Below are 21,675 nucleotides of genomic sequence, written 5' to 3' on the forward strand. Positions count from 1 at the left end.
TAGCCCCAAAAGCCTTTAGTAGGTAAGGTGAAACTTTAGTAGTTATAGGAAAATGTTTTTTTCTTTAGCATAGTTTCAAAACTCTTCAAAGTCCATTTCTGGCCTTACCCTGTATATATTTTAGCTCACAAAACTACCTGTTTCCTAAAGTTTCCCTATATTTTTTATATTTCTGTATCTTTGGTCCTAGAAGTTCCTCAGTTTGAAAAACTTTTCTCTTAATCGCAGCTCTACCTTATCCACATATATTTTTTATTCTCTAAGGCCTAGTTAATGCTATCTTTTCTGATAAGCCTTTTCAATCCTTTGGCCCTACCTAATTTGTCTAAATTTGTTTAAATCTCTGTTTTATCATATTTCATGTACTATTTTAACTGTCTCCTCTATTAAAACATAGTCTTTGATTGTAAGAACTATGTTGTCATCTTTATTTCCTCCACATGATATTTTCTCATAGAGTGCATTCTAAATGCTGGAATGAGAGGAACAAACGGGGGTAAGAGGTTCTGTCCAATTCAGGGATTTGGTTGAAGCTCCTCATGTGTGTCCTTCCATGCTCCAAATTTGGGGTTTCTACAGCTGCCTGGAGCCTAAGGTTGTCGTAGCACCTTATCTTACCCTCATTGTAGAGTAGTGAGAATTGAGAGTTTCCTCTTCTCCATCCCTGTCATCCTCTCCAGTATTTGGGAGGTCTGCCTTAATGACTCAGTTGACTTCTTATCATCACTTTGCCTCAAAATCAACCATTCTGTTATATTAAATTTTGTTTTAAATAACAAGAAAATTCCTATACCTCACTGATGCTAAACATTCTAGAAAACACACATTGTTTATTTAAATCAGAGATCAGCCAACTTTTTCTGCAGAGGTCCAGATAGCAACCACCTGGGAATTTGTGGGCCATATGATCTCTGTTGCAGCTACTCAGTTCTGGTGTGATAGCGCTAAAGCAGCTGTAGATTATCCGTAAGTTGGTGGCTGTATTCCAATAAAACTTTATTTATAAACACTGAAATTTGGATTTAATATATTTTTACTTGTCATGAAATATTATTCTTTTAATTAAAAAAAAACACATTTAGATATGTAAGTACCATCCTCAGCCTGTGGCCTGTACAAAAACAGGCATCAGGCTGAAGTTGGTCTGTGAGCTGTAGTGTGCAGCCGTTTAAATTATGACGACTACAAGTTTCTTATCTTGAGTTGCACTAATTCTGATTTGAATATAAGATGTGTAACAGGGAATAATTTCTTTGCTAAGGTTATGTACTTGAGAGTTAAAACTGGAACTTTAAAAAATAAATTTAAAACGTGTTAGAATATCATATTGGTATTCATAGCAAAATTTAAATCATAACTGGTTAGTCTTGGATCTTGTTTAAGGAGTTTAGTGACTAAAGCACATAAAAGACCTTGTTAGATAGTTTATGGAGAGCAGTTTAGAATAGATGAAAGAACCAAAACTATATGCAAGAATTTAAAATCCAGATTATTCTTTTGTACCGTGACTTAAATGTGCTTTAAAGATGCAGTCTGCCCTCCGATAGTCACTTTAAATAAGATTTAATTTTTAGAGCTAAGGAATGTTGGAGATTAAAGGATAGATAAAAATTAGACTGACAAAGAATGCCCCCTTGAGCTCAGATACTGTGGTCTCAATATGCAGTAGTAAATCTATTAAGTGTGTACAATATTAGATTATAGTACCTTACATCTTAAAAGTTACCCCCCCAAATCCAACAGAATGCAGTGCACTTACAGTTATGAAAATTGTAGGACACATTTATTTACAAATAAATATCCAGAGCAACGTTTATGAAAAGTTCAGTGAAAAAGGTAACAAAACTTTATATTTTCCCATTTGGGGAGAAAAATAGGTTATAAATACAAATAGGTTTGGATGAATATATGCAAAAGCATTAACAGTGGTGTTCAATTGATGATGGGTTATGGGCATATAACCATGTTATATGTCTATTTTAATACACTGAAATTTTATTGCTTTTGCATGATAACAATCATTTTTAATTAATATATCAGACAGCCAATTCTTTAGAATTTGTGGTATCGTTTTAAGATTGAGTCAGTAAATTATGTTTTAAAAGCATCAAATACTATTTGATAACATTAGGGGCTTTTTTTTTTTGGATGCGTCGGGTCTTCGTTGTGGCTTGAAGGCTTCTCTCTGTAGTTGCAGCATGTGGGCTTCTCTCTAGTTATGGCATGAGTGTTTTCTTTCTCTAGTTGTGGCGTGCGGGCTCCAGAGCACGTGGACTCTCTCGTTGAGGCGCACAAGCTCAGTAGTTGTGGCGCGTGGGCTTAGTTGCCCTGTGGCATGTGAGATCTTAGTTCCCTGACGAGGGATTGAACCCACATCCCCTGCATTGGAAGCCGGATTCTTTACCACTGGACCACCAGGGAAGCCCCAGGGACTTTTCTTTTTTAAAGAAATGAAATTCCCTTGAACTTTTTCTCACTTGCAATTGTTTTTCAGGGTGATGATGATGCTTATGTGTGTATTCTTGAAGATCAGACTGTGCACATACAACCTTCCCATCTGACAGGGCGAAGTCACCCTGTAATGGACTCCAGGGTAGGTGTGAAAATTCTGAGAATCTCCATCTGGCCGGTCCACCTTCTGGCTACATGGCTGACAGTGGCATGGCTATGCTGCAAGATAGCTTCCAAACCTGCAGTTAGCAGCAGAGACCAAGCAGGGGCCTGGCAGCAGGGTTCCTCTCTTACTATAATCTGGGAGAAGCCTTTCTGCGTTTTATTTTTAACATATATATATATATGTAAATTGTATGTATTTAAGGTGTACAACATGATGTTTTGATATCCTTCTACATAGTGAAATGATTACTAGAGTCAAGCTAATAAATGTATCCATTGCCTCACATAGTTACTTTTTCTTTGTGATAAGAGCACCTGAAATCTACTCTCTTAGCAAATTTCCAGTATATAGTACAGTATTAACTACAGATACTGTGCCCTTTTTCTATGCTTTAGAAAGCGTAAGAAAAGTTTCTCTTTGAGGAAAAGATGAATTCTTGCTTGTGTTACTTAAATCCTTTTATTAATGCATCTTACAAAAAATATTTTATGGTTTATTAAGAGGGTCATCAGCCCCATTTCCAAAACTTACAGACAGATTTTTAAGAGGCTTATGTAAGTGACACAGAATTTCTTGATTGGTGAGAAAGAGGTGCACATATGGTAGGTACTGGTTCAGTGCCTTGGGCAATTGTCTTAAGTGCCCGTTGTTGGCACCTGTGCCAAAGATGGCCTATTTCTGGTAGAGAAGTGTCATTTTCACATGGCAACTGACAAGCAAATGAGCTCTGATGGAGCAGTAGCTATCATCTAATGACATGTTTTGTTCTCTGCATAGCTTTCTCATGGGGTTGGAACTTCTCCCCAGTTGCATGTTGCATTTTGGCCACTAGAGTATTACTTGCTAAGTGTTTCTTCAGTGTTGTTGATTGTATATTGGTGGCCAGATGAAGTTAGTACATCTGCCAAAGTTTCTAGCCTAGGTAGTAAAAATACTATCTTTGCCAAGTGGGATAAAGACAAATAAACTGGGAGAATATGTTTCTTGTACTCTTCAAAGAGGAAGTGGGGAAACAATGACGCTGCAGACAAAACATGAACGGGGAACTTAGGGAAAGGAAATTGAACAGGTCAGGATTTTGATCATATTTTATTTTTAGCAAATCTTTGGAAAGTGCTGAGAAGACCCATTGTATGTGTTTGCAGGATCCTCTTGAGGATATGGCTTGGAGGTTGGCAGATGGTGTTATGCAGTGTTCTTTCAGAAGAAACATTACCTTTCCTGGGGTTAAGAATAGATTTGATCTAAATGCAAGCTACTACATATTTCTAGCAGATGGTGCAGCTGATCATGGTAAGTATATTGATAAAAAACTACCTTTTAAAGTTTTTTTTTGCTCACTTTATTCCTTTCCCTCTTTTTGGGGGGAGACTATGGTAATTGCTCTTTTTTAAGATACACATTTGTGGGTAAAGAGTTATTAAACCCTCTTCCATTTTTGCCTGATAATTTGACTTTGGTTGACCTTCTAGCTTTGTTCCCCTGGAAACTAGGTAAAGGTAGTGTTTACTGGGTTATAAGGCAATCTGCTTATGATAAAAGTGATTTCTGGCTGGTAGACTGCATTTCGACCAGGAGTAAATACCTAGTAAGAAGCCATGTCTTTGGGCTTCCCTTAGTGCAGTGACATTGGCAGATCCTTTGCAGGGATGCTAGAAGCAGGACTTCGGGGTTATTGCAGGAGATATCGGCTCTTGTGGATGTCCTATCCAGTATGAATCTCATCGCCTTGGACCTGAGCTTTCTCCAGGGAGGTAGAGAGGGGTAAAGAGAATAGCTCCTGGACAGCTGAGTGAGCTTCCACAGGACCTCCCTTTGAAAAAGAATGCCTCATGGTGCCCTGCAGGTGTGCTGTGTTTCCTGTCCCATGTTCTTCTCAATCAGTCTGATGCCAAGTGTAGCCTAAGGTAGTTTTAAGAGTTTGAATGTTTAGTTTATACTTAAGACTGCCCTGGTAGGTACTGCAACACATATTAATAAGAATAATTAGATTTTGTTTAAGGTCTTGGCTAATGATATTCTGAAGAACTGCAGGAAATGCCAAGGTAGTGTAATATTTAGTGACTCATCTCCCTGGAGATAATACTACCCCCAAACTTTGAGCATATGGCCTACTTTGAAAATGGTGAAAAGCTGAGCATATAGAATGGAAGGATGAGGGTGAGGTAAAAGAGGAGCAGGAACAGAAATGTGGTACAGGCAGAATTGTGAAAAGCCTTGCGTATTCTACCATGTGGTTTATTTTTTTATTTTTTATTTTTTTTGCCGGACGCGGACCTCTCACTGTTGTGGCCTCTCCCGTTGCGGAGCACAGGCTCCGGACGCTCAGGCTCAGCGGCCATGGCTCACGGGCCCAGCCGCTCCGTGGCATGTGGGATCTTCCCGGACCGGGGCACAAACCCGTGTCCCCTGCATTGGCAGGAGGACTCTCAACCACTGCACCACCAGGGAAGCCCAATCATGTGGTTTAATTTTAATTGAAGTATAGTTGATTTACAATGTTGTGTTAGTTTCTGGTGTATAGCAAAGTGATTCATATATATATATACATATACATATATATATATGTATATATATATATACTTTTTCAGATTCTTTTCCATTTTAGTTTGTTACAAGATATTGAATATAGTTCCCTGTGCTATGCTGTAGGACCTTGTTGTTTACCTATTTTATATATAGTAGTTTATATTCTCTCATGTGGTTTAAATTTTGTACTATAAGTAAAGTAGGGATTCAAAACGTTTTAAAGCAGGACAAAATATCAACTCAGTGTTAGAGAAAATTTAGAAATATTTGCAGCTTTAGTTGTGGATGATATGTTTGGTTATCTTAGTCAAATCATGTATTCTTACTTGCACCAGCAACAGCAAATGTAGCTGGAAATAATTTCCTGGTTAAATGATAATAATGAACAAAAATTACTTAGTACTTAATGAGTGCCAGTTGCTGGCTCAGCACTATCATTAATGTTTTCATTTTTATCTTCATAGAAACCTACATAAGATAAGTACTATTATTAACCTTATTTTATCTGGCAGGAAACAGGCTTAGAGAGGTTAAGTCATTTGCCCAGACAAGTAAATGGTAGAGTTGTAATTTGAACCTGAACTCTTTGACCTCAGAGCCCAAGTGTTTCACTTTCTAACATGGGAAATGTGGGAAATAAATTTTTAAGGAGAAGGTCAAATATTTGCAGTTTTAAACAAATATTTCTAAAGTGCAGGTTATTGTCTTATTGTTATTATTGCAGCTGTCACTTATTGTATATTACATATATCTCATTTATTTCTCACAGAGGCTTTGTAAATAGATATTATGTTGCCCATTGTGGAGATAAGAGAACTGGAGCCTAGAGTGGTGAAGTAACTTGTTCAAAATCAACCAAGCAGCAGAGTCAGGAATTAAACCCAACTCTGTTGCAATTACAGGAGTTGTGCCCTTTTCATCATATCAAACTGCTTCCTTTTGTGCCCAGCATGTTATAGGTGCTCCATAAATGATTACTGACTTGAATGGATGACAAATTGCTAGGAGATTTTAACAGTTTGCATTTGTACTTTAAAAAAGTTTATACTTAAAAAGTTTATACTTTAAAAGAAAAGCAGTGTCATTTAAATGGGTGAATTCTATTGTGCAATAAATTATGTGTGGTTTTGGGTGTATGGTGATGCCAAAAATTTCTTCTTAGGCCAGCATTGTAGAATTTGGAATGCATTTTCTGATAGAAACAATATGTTAAGTAATAGTTCTAACATTTTCCTGGAAAAACCTAGTTTGTGGACGATTCATGTACAGAATAGAGCACTGTTTTATCCCCCTTTCCTGCTGGTGTTGCTGTGCTCGTGGCATGGTAGGGAAAATCTCTACCTTGTGTTTTGTGGTGTTTCCCAAAGCATGGGGCTCAAATAACCTGCTTCAGAACCATCTGGAATGACTGCTCAAAAGGCAGTTTCCCTAGCTCCATCCCACACTCTCTGTTGTTTGTGCTTGGAATCTGCATTTTAACAAGCATTTCAGGTAATTGTTCTGTATACTGTGGTTCGATAACTTACTGCTCTAGGACAATGTTCTTCCAACGAAGGTGTACATATTGTAAGGTAGTCCAGGGGATACAGAAAACAATACCAGAACTTTTTTCTTAGATTTATTTTATCTCACTAAAAAGTTCTATTTTAATAGTGTCATAATGTGTTAAAACAATAGTACATAAATACGTTTATTAACATAAATATACATATGTCACAGACTCGTTTTTGTTTTTTTTAAATTTTAAAAATTTATTTATTTTATTTTTTTTGACCGTGTTGTGTCTTTGTTGCTGTTCCTGGGCTTTCTGTAGTTGCAGCGAGCGGGGACTTCTCTTCCTTGCGGTGCGTGGGCTTCTCATTGTCATGGCTTCTCTTGCTGTGGAGCATGGGCTCTAGGCACGTGGGCTTCAGTAGTTGTGGCACGCGGGCTCAGTAGTTGGGGCTCGTGGACTCTAGAGCACAGGCTCAGTAGTTGTGGCGCTCGGGCTTAGCTGCTCCACGGCATGTGGGATCTCCCCGGACCGGGGATCGAACCTTTGTCCCCTGCGTTGGCAGGCGGATTCTTAACCACTGCATCACGAGGGAAGCCCCCCATTTTTTTTTTAAACTGGTGGAGTGCAAAGCAACAAAACAAAACCTCAAAAAACCAAATCTAAACGTTACCGCTTCAGGGAATTCACTTTCTAGTTCCCTTGTATTGGGGAACAAAGTACAGTTACCACATAAATCAACTGTCACTTCTGATATCTAGTCATATGTATGTGGATCATTTATATGCTGCGCACTGCTTAAAAGCAGTGAGACTTTGTTAGGTTGAAACCATTTTTCAAAGCAGTCATATAATCTCTGTAACCCATGTTAATGTAGAATGAGGTCGTCCTGGGCAAATCTGTTTCTCAGGAGGCATTGTTTACTGGCAGTCTGAAGGTCAGAGGGAACACCATGGTGAGTCAGATGCTTCAGATGATTCTTAAAGACTATGCCAAGCTCTGAAGGATGCTACATTATTAGTAAAAATAGAAAAATTAACTACTTTCTTCATCCAAATATGCAAAAGTGATTCAGCAAGAGTGATCAAAACTAAAATACAGGGGAAATTGCTTAACATTTTCAGATTTCAGATAACTTTTCAGGTTTTCATTTTCTACTAATTTTTCATGTTATCCTTATTTTTGCTGTAAGCTAGCACATAATTATCTTTCTGTTCTTTTTCTAACTGCTGAGGTTTTTTTCCACCCTTTCACAGGTAATTTTATTCTCTTCTCTGGGTGTCAACAATGGTCATAGATTGGAATTTGAAACATTCAGAAAACAGATACCTGAATATTGTCACATTTCTTTACATCACAATTTAATAACTATTGAACATTCATGTCTACTAAATGCAACGAACAAAACAGTATAAATTTTTACCCGATTCCCTTGTAAACAAGGCTGGTGAAATCCATTGGTGACAAATGGAATTAATGCATTACACAAAGTCAGTGAGGAAAAAAACCTTCCCTGTGAGTAAATTATTCTGTTTATAAATAAACTCTGATTTTTTTTCAGCACACATTTACAGACCTGATCAATGAAAAGAAATAAGATATGTATTTTCCTTTAAAAAGAAAATGTTGAGAAATGGCCCACAATGGGAGAAGTCACCTAGGAAGAGGGGTCAGAAGCAAACTAAAGATAATTGAGAGTTGAAAGTACTGTCATATTTAGTAAAACAAATTTAACACGTTTTTCTAACTGCTGTTTTGCCCCCAGAAAGCTGACTTTATCCTATCATGAAATAAGCAGTCATGTGAAATGCTGAGTGTTTGAACTGAAAGATAGAACTCACTTGGGTGAATAAGTAATTCCCAATCTGGAAATCTACCAATTTAAATAATTAATGAAGTAGAGACCCTGTTATCACATGACCTGTTATTTTGACAATTTAGGAATAATACTGTAGAGCCGTGTACTACACATGAACCCAACGTTCCTTAGAGCATAACGCCTAAATTATAATGGAGCCATACAGTGGAACTTCAAAATTATGATGGACTTCTGCTTTAATGAAGGTTAAGTTCATCTTAGCCCATGGCTCCATGGTGAATCAGAGTTTAAAAACACTTTTCTTCCAACTTGACTCTCAGGCTGTTAGGAATGTGGTCTGGTTTTTATCACTACCACTCTACTAATACAGTATTTTTGTATTCTTCAGTGCGTTTCTTGTCATTTTCAATAGTTTTTTTCATTCTTTTCTTTTTGACATTTTTGTAGCTTCTGATAGTTATTGTCTCTTTCTTCTTGACACAGGTCTCTAGGTGTTCACGATATAAAACTCTTCTCGTTTTCTGCTTTATCTCGGATCTTCTCTGTAATAACAAGCCATGATATAATAGTTCACCAAATGAATAACCTGGTGTCCAAACACCAGTTTTTGAATAGTCCATTTTATCTCTACTGTTTCAAAAGCCTTTTTATTATACACTAAAAATCTTTCAGTAAATCAACTTGTTTATAGTTTATTCTTCCAGTGATCTGTTTGTCTATTACTGCACTGGTTGAAACTACTATAGCTTAATAATAGGTTGTGAATTTTGATAAAGCATGATACCCCTCCTAGCCTTCTTTTTCAGGAATTCAGGAATTCTTGCCTCTTCCTTGTGTATCGGCTCTTCTAGATAAAATTCAGAAATGATTTATCAAATTTCATTAAAAATCCTATTGGAGTTATGACTGGAATTGAAATGAAATTTTAGATTAATTTGTGGAATAATCAACGTCCTTGAGTCTTCCTATCCAGGAGTATATTGGGATATTTCATTTATTCAGATCCTGTGGTTTTCTTCATATCTTCCTGTAGGGCTTATTTATTTATGTTACTTTGTTCCTATGTATTTTATAGATTTCTAATACAAACTATTGTGAATGGGATTATTTTTTCTTACATTTTCTAAATTTGTTGGTGTATAGGAAAGTTATTGATCTTTGAATGCTTATCTTGAATGTAGCCACCTAGTTTTCCAGTTGATGGTCTTGGATTTTCTAGATGAAACATCATATCTTGTGCAAATAATGACAAGCATAGTAGCCCTCATTTTCTTTCTTTCCTTGTCTCACTGCATTGCTTACTTCTCCCAGAAAAATGTGGAATGGCAGTGGTGATATGGTAAGTATTCTTATCTTATCCCTGATTTTGATGGGAATGCTTCTGATATTCAGTATCGTGTCGTATTTTTCTGGTGGGTATATTTTATTGTGTTTAGGAAATATTCTGTTCCTAATGTTACAAAGAGTTCATGTCATGGATGTGTGCTGAAGTTTATCATTACTTTTGTAGATTTCTGAATGGTGAACAATCCTCACTTTCCTGGGATGAAAGTCATGTCTTATTATTCTTATTATTGCATAATTGATTTAATTCACCAATATTTTATTTAAGCTTTTCACATCTATATTCATAAATGATTTTGGTGTATGGTCATAGGATTCTGTGCGTTTGTGTGCGTGTGCATGTTGGCCTCATTTTGGTTTCAGTGTTATGATAATCTCATAGAAAGAACTCAAGAAAAGTTTAAATAAATATGAATTTTTAAAGTTAAAAAATTTTTTAAATGGTATGATAGAACTCATCCACATAACAGCCTGAGACTTTAGGAATGGAAATATTTGACTAATAAAATAAATTTTTTATTGTTATGATTCTCCAGAGTTACTACTACTTTGATCAATTTTTGTAATTCTAGATTTCCTCAGAAATTCGTCCATTTTATTTAGATTTTGAAATATTTTTGGCTGACTTAAAGTTGTATATAGCATTTTCACATAATTTTAAAGAATATGTTCTATATCAGCAGCTATGTCACTGTTTTCATTTCTAATATTGTTTGTGATATTTCTTTTTATCTTGTGGTCAGATTGTCAAAAAACCAATCGATTTTATTGGCCTTTTACAGAATTGATTTTTCTCATTTTTAGACTTACTGGTTTGTTAATTTCTACCTTTATTTTTAATCAATCCGCCTTTTTGGTTTTCTGGGTTATGTTTTGTTTTAAACACATCTTGACTTAAATGATTATTTCAATACTTTAAAGTCTTTTTATATTTTTTTAAGGAAATGCTTTAAAGATGATTAAAAACTTCTTTTGAATAGTACCTTAATTACATCACATGTGTTTTGCTATGAAGTAAGTGCCTTCAATGTTATTCGTTTTAAGAAGACTTGTGATTTAAGTTTTGATTTCCTATTTAACCCAAGGGTTATTTAGAAGAGGAGTTTCTTTTTTTTTTTTTGCGGTACACGGGCCTCTCACTGTTGTGACCTCTCCCGTTGTGGAGCACAGGCTCCGGATGCGCAGGCCCAGCGGCCATGGCTCACGGGCCCAACTGCTCCGTGGCATGTGGCATCTTCCTGGACCAGGGCACGAACCCGTGTCCCCTGCATCGGCAGGCGGACTCTCAACCACTGCGCCACCAGGGAAGCCCTAGAAGAGGAGTTTCTTAAATATCTAGCTGGACCATTGTTTCCTAGCTTTCTGTTGTTAATTTGTTTCATTTTAGATAGATAATATAACCTATATAAATATTTCTTTTTGGAAATCATTGAGGTGTAGTCTGTGGTCTAACACTTATTTGTTTGAAACAAAGATTCATATATATCTCATATCAAATTTCTTAATTATTTTTATTCTTTTTGACACTTGCATTGTATTCTAAAAACAATGTATTTTCCATAATTTATTTACTCATTCTCCTAATGATGGACATTTAGCTTGTTTAAATTTTTTTTTAGCCAGTGTAAAAAGAAAGTATCTATTAACATGCTTATAGATATACCTTTGGTAAATATTTCTGTAAGATAGATCCCCAGAATGAACACACACCCATACATACCCATATACACAGACTAATTGGAATAATTCTATACATGCACAGATTTAACTTTATACATAATGAATATTATTATATTATATACTAATACTACATATATTTATATTATATTAATACATGTGTATTAATATAATATCAATATATAATAGTATATATATATATCATGTCTATTGAAATTTATTTATTTTTTATTACCTTAAGAAATTTTGTTTCCATGCCATGCCATTGTCTCTCCATTCCTTCTCTCCTGAGAAAGTAATTCGTCGTCTTCTTTTTTTTTTGTTTTTAAATTTCAGGTCGGATTCATAAGCATTCTCAGCAACCTTTGATTACATATGACAAATACAATGTGACAGGCTATCCAGAGAACATAGGAGGATCCCATTCTTTACTCCTTCTGAAGGTTCATGGTAAGTTACATGTGTAACATTATTACTGCTTTGTGGAATATACTTAACTTTGTGGAATAAATTTAGTGCTGGCTAGATTGAGAATGGTACCAGGCATAATTTAGCAAACGTTCATAAATCAATAACATTTGTAGGTAGCATAAACAATAACATTTGCAGGTAGCATTATCTATTTTAATGTTTGATAATTTTTATTAAAAATGAAGAGTAGGAATAATTCAGTGGTTTTAACCCTGACTGCACATTAAAATCACCAGGTTTTAACCCTGACTGCACATTAAAATCACATTAAAACCCTGACTGCACATTAAAATCACCCTGACTGCACATTAAAATCACTAGACCAGCTTTTAAGACATCTGTAATTTTAAAAAAGTACGATAGTCATCTCTAATTGCAGCCAGGATTGAGTATCATTGGGTTAATTAATTTAACTTTTATGAGACATTAATTATACCGTTTATTAAAAATTGCTAATAAAAGAGTGGTTTGTGATTGTTTAATTATAATAGTAGTTTGGTTTCAAAAATACAATTTTTTTGTTGAAGAACTGATCAATGTACGAGTATTTGAGGGTATACAAAGAACTCAGTGCTATACTTAGGTATTATATACTTAAAGTGATGAAGGGAACCAAGTTGGAAGAGCAGTAGCCTAGAAATAAGGCTCTGATGTACTCTGGTTCTACAAGTGAAAGTTGATTCCATTTGAAAAGTAGTCCAGTTGATTATTGAAAAACGGGATTGAAAAATAGGGAAATAGTGTAAGTGTATACTATACTATTGTAATGTATTAATATTGGTGGGAACTTTCCTTAATTGGTATATTTCCTTTATATTCTCCAGAGTTATCCATTCTAGTGAGAGTTTCAATAAAGCTTGAAGCTATCTTTATTGTTGCTATTTTGCTTCTACCAGTAGCTCTAGTTGAACAGTAATTGGATTCAGAAGTAATGTGCCTATTTGTTTTCCATTATTTTTTGGAGTGAAATGTGAGAAGATTCTGAGATAAGTTCAGAAAGGCTGTATAACTTCAGACAGTATAATGATTAAGAGCACAGTTATTCAAAGCAGCCTGCGTTCAAATTCCAACTCAGTAACCTTGGGCAAGTTACTTAACTTCTCTGTGCTTTCCTTCTCCATACAGCAAAACTGGAATAATAATTATACTTTATAAGAATTGTTGTAAAGATCAATTAGATTAATACACATAAAGCACTCAGAGACAGTGCTTGGCACGAAATAAGAGCTTTGGAAGTGTTAGCTATTAGAAGTAGTAGTGGTGGTGGTAAAAGCATTGATATTTAGGTTATGTTTATGTCAGCTGAATGTATTTTTGTTGGCTATTTACATTTTCTATGCATTTAGCTTGGTCATTTAAGAGACAGCTTAATTAGACTGTGTTGTCAACCGTTGCATTTTCTCACCTGTAGGTGCCTTAATGTTTGTGGCATGGATGACTACAGTTAGCGTAGGTGTACTGATTGCCCGGTTCTTCAAACCTGTTTGGTTAAAGCCTTTATTTGGTGATGCAGCTTGGTTTCAGGTAGGTGGAGAAAAAGGTTAATGCAATTTCCATATTATTTGAACATTGCAACATGAAAACACATGAAGTAAGCGGATTTTTTTTTTGTTTATGTATGGTTATAGTTGTAATTTTGGAATCCTCATAATTTCTTTTTGCTCTTTGGTTTCCTAACCAACTGAGAATAGACACAAGGTACTTGATGGAAAAAAAAAATAAAGACAGCCCTATGAAGGGCCAGGCTGGATTGGAGAATGTATCTGTGCCATGTGCGTTTCTTTGGAACATGGATTTTGGGACCCAAACGATCTTGAGTTACACGTCTAGTTGCAGAAGAAGAGACTAGAAGAACATTTACCCACTGCACTGAGTACAGATGGGTTGAGGAAGGCAGCAGAGAAGAAGAAAGAAATAGTGGGTGCTTACTATGTTGCAAAGCAGTGGTCTGTCCTCTGGTTGATGGGCCAGTGAATGTTAGGCCGTCCCTAGCTCACCAGTCAAGATCATGTATCTCCTGTGTGGATGGGAAGAGAAATTAAAAGTGTCCTTTTTAATGCTGTCCCTTCCCGTGGGATGAGGAGGCAGTCTTTTAATAGAAACATGAGCAAGAGTCAATAAATACCCCTCAAGACAAAACAAAACAAACGTTTATCTTTCATTTGTCATGGAGTATAGATATTTGCACATATAGTGGAAGATCAATGACTATGTGTTGAGATAGAATGTACATGTCTGCTTATAGAAAAAAATACTGCTTATTGGAACAGTTTTGACTTTATAAGAGGTATTCTTGAAACTTTATATAAATTTGTAGCTTTTAAGATTTACCTTATCTAAAATTGTTTCTTGCTTTTGGCTGGCAGTGTTAATCTGTTCTATTTGTTCTCAGTAATGACTGCTATATCCTTGCTCCTGTCTCTGCCTTTGATTGCTCTCTCTCTCTCTCTCCCCCCTCTTCTCATGTGGATATTCCCAACTGGAAAACTCTTTATGTCTCCTCTTTACCAATTCAAACCCTCCACTGTCTTTAAAACTATGGTGTCTATATGTATATAGGGTGACTATATGTTCTACTTTCTGCTGATGTGTGTATATATATATATGCACACACCCCATATATGTCTCTGTGTGTGTGTGTGTGTGTGTGTGTGTGTGTGTGTGTATCTATCTATCTGTGTATATAGTGATTATATGTCCTACATTCTCTGGGATAGTTTTTGTTTGCACCAGTTATCCTCACATAATCAACTAACAGTGCCCATTTTCACTCTCGGTATCCTCCTCATTTGGATAATGAATTACACATTTCAAATATGTTTTCTTATCTGCTCAATTAAATCCCAGACTCCCCAGGAAACAGTACTTTCTGTTTCCTTGCAGTTTCATTGTATCCAAGCACTGTGCTTGGTGGTGGAACTTAATAAATGTGTTTGGAAGAAAATGATGGACTTGGCAAGTAAGTGCTCTGTGTGTGTGAAATATCCATTCCTGCTGTTCTGGGCAGGTGAATTCTTGGCAGATGCTTTAGAATGATGAGGTTGGCAGCTTAGGCTTTGCTTTAAAGTTCAGTGGAATAGTAAGATTTTTGTTTTTAACTGACCACGAATTGTGGCTAGGTGTCAATTGAATGCATGCCTTCTGTGAATCTCATCCCATGACCTTCATAGTGACGTCATCTCCTTTCTCTTATGTAGTTAACTCTCTTCTCATTTGTGATTTCATCCTTGCAGGTACATCGAATGCTCATGCTTACTACTTCTGCCCTCACTTTCATTGCTTTTCTTCTGCCTTTTATTTACAGAGGAGGCTGGAATTGGGTAAGTAGATCTTAAAAAGAATGTTTTTATTCTATTTATATGTTTAAAATTCATTTTGGTGCCAAAGGAGATTGCTGTTTTATTCTCAGATGATGGGTAAAAAGATATTTCTGCACGTATCCCTCTTTCCTTCCTTTTTGAATCATCTGATGACTATTTCACATGGTTGGTGGTCAGGGATGAAGTGAGAATGTAAGTGCAGATTACTTGGTAATGGAATGTACTTTTAGACTGCCTCAAATTTTAAATATACACTATATAGCTTTAATAAATTTTCTTGCTATAGAATGGTACAAATTGAAAGCATTATATCTGAGGAACATGAACACTGTAAGTGGTTTTCTCTAACTAATACTATGACTATCACTAAGCTAACATTAGTTGCATTCCTACTGAACAAACTGTGCTAAGTGCTTTACATGTGTTATCAAATTTAAACCTCAAATGAAGTTGTTATTGATAATAATCCCATGTCACAAATGAAGAAACTGAGGCTTATTCTCAAATGTGTATCTCCAGCTTGGACCTCTACCCTGATTGAGACTCACACAAACAGCTGTCTACTCAGGAACTCAACTTGCACGTCTAAGGCACCTCAAACGGAGTTCCTGACCTCTCCTCCCAATCTTGCTCCATGTGCTGCCATCCCCATATTAGTTGTTTGCAGTTCCCTTCTTAGGCCAAAACATTGGAATTATTCTTAACTTTGCTCTCACGCCCCATGTCAAATCCGTCAGGAAATCCCATTGGCTTTACATGTCAAAAACACCACTTTTCACCATCACTGGCACTACTATGTGACTTCGAGCCACCATCATCTTCTGCCTGGACTTTTTTGCAGGCGGCACCTAATTGATCTCTCTACTTCAACCCTTGCTCGTGTACAATCTGTTTTCAACCAAGAAGCAGAGTGATTTTTAAAAAATGTAAATCAGATGAGGTCATTCCTGTGCCCCAAACTGGTTTCTCTAATGCCTCTCAGTTTTTCTCAAAGTTAAAACCAAAGTCCTCCATGATTGGCTCCCAGTTACTCTCTGAATTGATCTGCTCTTTTCCTCATCCAATAGCTCATTTCATTTCACACTGGGCTAATGCTAGGTATGCTCCTGCTTTATAGTCTTTTTTTTTTAATTAATTAATTTATTTATTCTGCTTTATAGTCTTTGCAAAGATTCTTCCTTCTGCCTTGGTCATGCCTCCTCTACTCCCTCACCTTCTTCAAGTCTTTGCTCAAATAATAGCTTCTCAAAGAGCCCTGCTCTGCTTCATTTTTTTTCCTGAAGCAATCTTTACCTTACGTCGTTTCAGATAATTTACTTAAATATTATATCTTTTCTTTGTCCGTCTTCTCACACTAGTATGTGAACTCCATGAGAAGACAGGATATTTACTGGTATGTTTGCTACTGTATCTCTAACACCCAGAACAGATTCTGGCACATGAGATATTCAGTAGATATTTATGGAATGAATGAATGAGGCTTATTGAGAATTGGAGATGTACCTAAGGTCAGAGCCTGTGCTTCCATTATACTCTTCTAGTTTAAGAGCCAGTCAGAATTTGATACTAAAATTTAATATTTCCGTTTGGGCTGTTGTTACAAGGGCTAAGATTGATGACTCTTGGGTCACAATATTATTAGGAAACCTCTTTTCTGCTTTTTAGGTAGTTTATAGATTGATCAACCTATTTTTTTTTTAATTTTATTGGGGTATAATTGGTTTATAATGTTGTGTTAGTTTCAGGTGTACAGCAAATTGAATCTGTTACACATATATATATATCCACTCTTTTTTAGATTCTTTTCCCATATAGGCCATTACAGAGTACTGAGTAGAGTTCCCTGTGCTCTACAGTAGATCCTTATTAGTTATTTATTTTATATATAGTAGTGTGTATATGTCAATCCCAATCTTCCAGTTTACCCCTCTTCCCCCACCCCCTGGTAACTGTAAGTTTACCTTCTACATCTGTAACTCTATTTCTGTTTTGTAGATAAGTTCATCTGTACCCTTTTTTTAGATTCCGCATATAAGCAATATCATATGATATTTGTCTTTCTCTGACTTATTTCACTCAGTATGACAATCTCTAGGTCCATCCATGTTGCTGCAAATGGTGTTATTTCATTCTTTTTTATGGCCGAGTAATATTCCGTTGTATATATGTACCACATCTTCTTTATCCATTCCTCTGTTGATGGACATTTAGATTAGATTCCATGTCCTGGCTATTGTAAATAGTGCTGCTATGAACACTGAGGTGTATGTATCTTTTCGAATTATGCTGTTCTCTGGATATATGCCCAGGAGTGAGATTGCTGGATGGTATGGTAGCTCTATTTTCAGTTTTTTTAAGGAACCTCCATGGTCAACCTAATTTTTTTTAAAAGGAAATTATGAAGATTTTCTGATATGACTCAAGATATTGAAACTTTATTTTATCCAGGTACTTGGACAAGCGTAATACTTATTTTGTAAACTTTGTAGTTTGTAGTCTTTGCAGTTTATGACTATGGTAGTAAAAAGGTTAAGAGCACAGTTGTACAGCCAGACTGCTTGGATTCAAATCCTCATGTCATCATTTATTACTTGGGACACCCTGGGCAAGTTGCTTAACTTCTCTGTCCCTCGGTTTACTCAAGTGGGGATAGTAGAGTAGCTATCTTATAGGCTTTCTGAGGGTTGAGAGTTAATTAACTGAAAGCACTTAGGATAGTCCCAGCACATTCTAAATATAGAAGAATTTTGTTGCTGCTGTTACTGTTTTTTATTAGAGAGAGGCACTTTCCATCTCCAGGGTCCAGGTTATAACTTATCTGTGTATAACTGAGTCCATGACTTGAAAGTTTTATAGTGCTCTTCTGTCAACTTTTAGTTCCTAATTTGCAAAATCGTCCTATCTTGGCTTGGAAACCACTATGTCCTTGTTCTAGATCACACGTTTTAGAGCCTTCCCAAGCATGGGAGTCAGTGACAACAGACTGTGATATCCCTCTATTTAAACGTGTAACGTATTAGAGCATCTTCTTAATTCTTCTCTTAAGTTTTTAAATGAAATAATTGTGCAAAGTGGTCTAATCCAACTGTCTGCTGTTTTCAGCAGGCACACATCACTGAGGGAGGAGTGTAACCGAAACTGTTGAGATATTGTGTTGATGATTTTTCTTGGTTTAGACCTTCGTTCTGAACAGAGGAGATGAGATTTTAATACAGTGGTTGTGCAGGTTGTTCTCTTGATCAGCAAACATTTATTGAGTGACTAAGGCTCTGTTAAGCATATGGGTTACAAGGAATCAAGTAGAACCTTCAGCTCCAGGAAACATAGAGGTCTGAACAAGTAATTAAAATACACTGGGTTGATTGTTCCTGACATGCAGATACTAACTAGTCCTAGGTGGGCTTCAGATGGCTGTGCTGGTGTTGATGGTCATCTAACATCCTGGTGGGAAGAGGCAGCATTCTGTGCATGGATTCCACCACAACCATTTACACACTGTGTGGCCTTGGATGCATTACTTGATATCTCTGACCCTCAGTTCCCCCATTTGTAGAAGTGGGATATTGATAACTGTCAAGCATCATAGTGAACATTAGTGATAATATGTATAAAGTATGTGCCTGGTATACACACTCAGTGAATGGTGCCTGTTATTATAACTATCATTATTAAATGTTTAAAGCTACAGAAAAACGCTAAGAATACATCTGTGTGTATTATTTTTAACCTGAGGGTTTAATCGATCGGCAAGATTGAGACCATTAAAATGATATAACTTTGTTCAGCATGCAGGTTATCACCCATACCTTGGTTGTATAGTGATGATTTTAGCAGTTCTTCAGCTTCTTTCGGCAGCCTTCAGACCACCTTTACATGACCCAAGGTACTTAAGTCTTTATTTATAAATGCTTTTAATGTAGATGTCATTAGTTGGGAAACCAATTCCTTTTTTGCATCTTATAAAATTCAGTGATAAATTATACTTACTTTAAAAGGTTTTAAAATGTATTTCAGATATCTAATTCCTAGGCAATAGGGAAATTACATGCTTTTTATTCTCTTAGGAATTAATTGTAGTTCCATCACTTTCAAGAATACTGACTGGTTCTTTATTTGGTAGAAGGCAAATGTTTAAGTGGACTCATTGGAGTATGGGAACAGCTGCTAGAATAATAGCAGGTAAGTAATTGTGATGCTACTTATTCATATATAATTGCAGGTTGTTTATATTGCAAGTTGTAATTTGGCTTAAATGATTTTTAGATGCATTAGTAATTGGAGTAATTTGCTGTTGAGGAGAAATCAGTCAAACATTGAAATCCAGAAAGTAATTTCTAGAGGTAACTATTTAAGCCATTACTTCAGTTTCAAGGTTTTTAAAATGACTTTAAAACTCTCCTTTTGAGACTTTTTTTTAGCATTTGCCTTTGCCAACAGAATAAGCTATGCTGATGACCAAACATTTAAGCAGCTCAACTTGAGGGTCAGTCGTGGGTTGGGCTGAAGTGGGCTACAGGGTCCCAGCCCTCTGTCTCCAGGTTTTCTCCATGGGGATGGTACCTTCCAGGGAAAGGTGTTTTTCAAAAGTCAAGTATAATTATCCAGTGTACTTTGATGCTTTATGTAAGAAATATCTAAGCTGACACCTCCTACCCTCACATTTCTACAGTCTATAGAAATTCGTGGAAGGGGAGGTATAATCAGAAATGGTTTCCATACGTTTCTCCCTTCCTACATTGCAGACTTAAAACATTTTGAAAAATTTGGGTACCTCTTTTTTAACAATTGGTAGATTGTAATTATAATTTCCCATCTTAGCCTTTCTGGTGTTAAAATTAAAAAAAAGACTAAATTAACTATTTGGTCTTAAATATTAATCTAATTGATATCATAAACTCTTCTAGTATATTTTACTTGATATAATTAGCACACATGCATACATGCATACACGTTACCTCTTGAATTGCATTTGAGTATATGTATTTATTCCTTATGAATGTAGTGGCAACAATGTTCCTGGGAATGGATTTACCAGGATTGAATCTTCCTGGGCCATGGAAAACCTATACAATGATTGGATTTGTAGCCTGGCATGTTGGGACAGAGATTGTTCTGGAGGTACACACTTACCGACTCTCTAGAAAAGGTAACCTGTTGAAAGAGCAGTGTTATGTAGAATCACTTTTATACAAACTATTGGAATATAATTAGTTTCTTGACACTAATTGTTGACCCTTACATGGTAGCTTACTAAAAGTTTCTCTTTTGATTACTCAGTCTGTGGTAAAAATAGTGGAAAATTTCTGCGTTTGTTTTTTATATTCATTAGTATTAGAATCAGTGAGTAAAATGCAAGGGAAAGAGGTTTTAGGGAAGAGGCCTTCTTTGTAGGTACTTTTTACTTTTCATGCTGGTCTGACTTGGGGCTAGAATGCACTGAGAGCCCTGAATGCCTGGAGCTGAGAGACCCCTGAGATGGAGGAAGAAGAGATGCCCATGGTCAACACAGGGCAAAGCTGCAGACAAATTTTACCTATTTGACAAACTTCCTGTGTGCTGTCACTTAGGTTGCCCTATACATCATATGTAGCCAGCTAACCAGCATGCTAGATAGGAAGGATTTATTTTGCCGGTGCTCTCTAGTGGCAAGGTCTGTTTTGGTCTCACCTCTAGGCAGGGTAAGATACCCGTAGCCATTAGAAGAGATTAGTAGAGAATCAGTGATATTTTAGCTTGATTTCTAGTCTGACTGTCTTTTGTGTCCTATCTAGTTCTCAGCCCCTCAAATAAGTAAAGGTGGCCTTCTAAAAACAAAACCTGTTTTTTGTCTAGTGTGTGTGCTGTGAATCTAGGAGCCTGGGCGGCTTTTAGGAACTGAGTACTAAATATCTGTCCTACCATTTTTTGGTTCTTGATTGGGTCACATATATAGGGTTTGAGTCTTTCTTTGATGTTTTTAATTGAAGTACAGTTGATTTACCATATTGTATGGGTTTTGAGTCTTAAAGGACTTTTGATCGCTAGATTATGGCTTGCCATTTAAAATACATATGTACTTAAAACTTGGATTGTTAGGAGTTTGGTATGGTGTTTATTGACTAGGAGAAAGTCTTTTAACAAATGTATGCTGTAGCCAGCTTGACCTAATTTGTGAGAGCCTTAAGTATTCAAGAAGTTTGCAACATTTGGTCACTTGAAATGGGAGAATGAACATCCTGGAAATCGGCAAACGCTACAAATCAGGTTTGTTTTTTTTTTTTGAGAATTAGTTTATCTGCATACCCACTGGCCTTACAAACTTATGTTCTTATTCTTGACAGATGAAATATTGGATGATGATAGAATTCAGATCCTCCAGTCATTTACTGCAGCTGAAGCAGAAGTAAGTCTTTTTTTCTTCTTTATT

General features: G+C 36.2%; 1 protein-coding gene across 11 annotated transcripts in view; it reads left to right on the forward strand.

Moving 5' to 3' along the window:
• FRRS1 (ferric chelate reductase 1) overlaps positions 1 to 21,675 on the forward strand; it is a 99,411-nt gene that overhangs the window by 73,483 nt on the left and 4,253 nt on the right. For 8 of the 11 annotated variants that reach the window (XM_060302356.2, XM_060302327.2, XM_060302316.2 and 5 more), the window contains 9 exons: positions 2,495 to 2,593; positions 3,763 to 3,910; positions 11,815 to 11,928; positions 13,361 to 13,473; positions 15,183 to 15,269; positions 19,055 to 19,152; positions 19,390 to 19,448; positions 20,272 to 20,415; positions 21,590 to 21,651. In XM_060302356.2, the coding sequence (XP_060158339.1) occupies positions 2,495 to 2,593; positions 3,763 to 3,910; positions 11,815 to 11,928; positions 13,361 to 13,473; positions 15,183 to 15,269; positions 19,055 to 19,152; positions 19,390 to 19,448; positions 20,272 to 20,415; positions 21,590 to 21,651 (924 nt within the window). Of the gene's footprint in view, positions 1 to 2,494; positions 2,594 to 3,762; positions 3,911 to 11,814; positions 11,929 to 13,360; positions 13,474 to 15,182; positions 15,270 to 19,054; positions 19,153 to 19,333; positions 19,449 to 20,271; positions 20,416 to 21,589; positions 21,652 to 21,675 lie in introns of those variants that run through there. The other 3 variants (XR_009564619.1, XR_009564617.1, XM_060302362.1) reach the window with 3 other exon arrangements.

This window comes from Globicephala melas, chromosome 1, assembly GCF_963455315.2.
Source record: "Globicephala melas chromosome 1, mGloMel1.2, whole genome shotgun sequence".
Lineage (NCBI taxonomy): Eukaryota > Metazoa > Chordata > Mammalia > Artiodactyla > Delphinidae > Globicephala > Globicephala melas.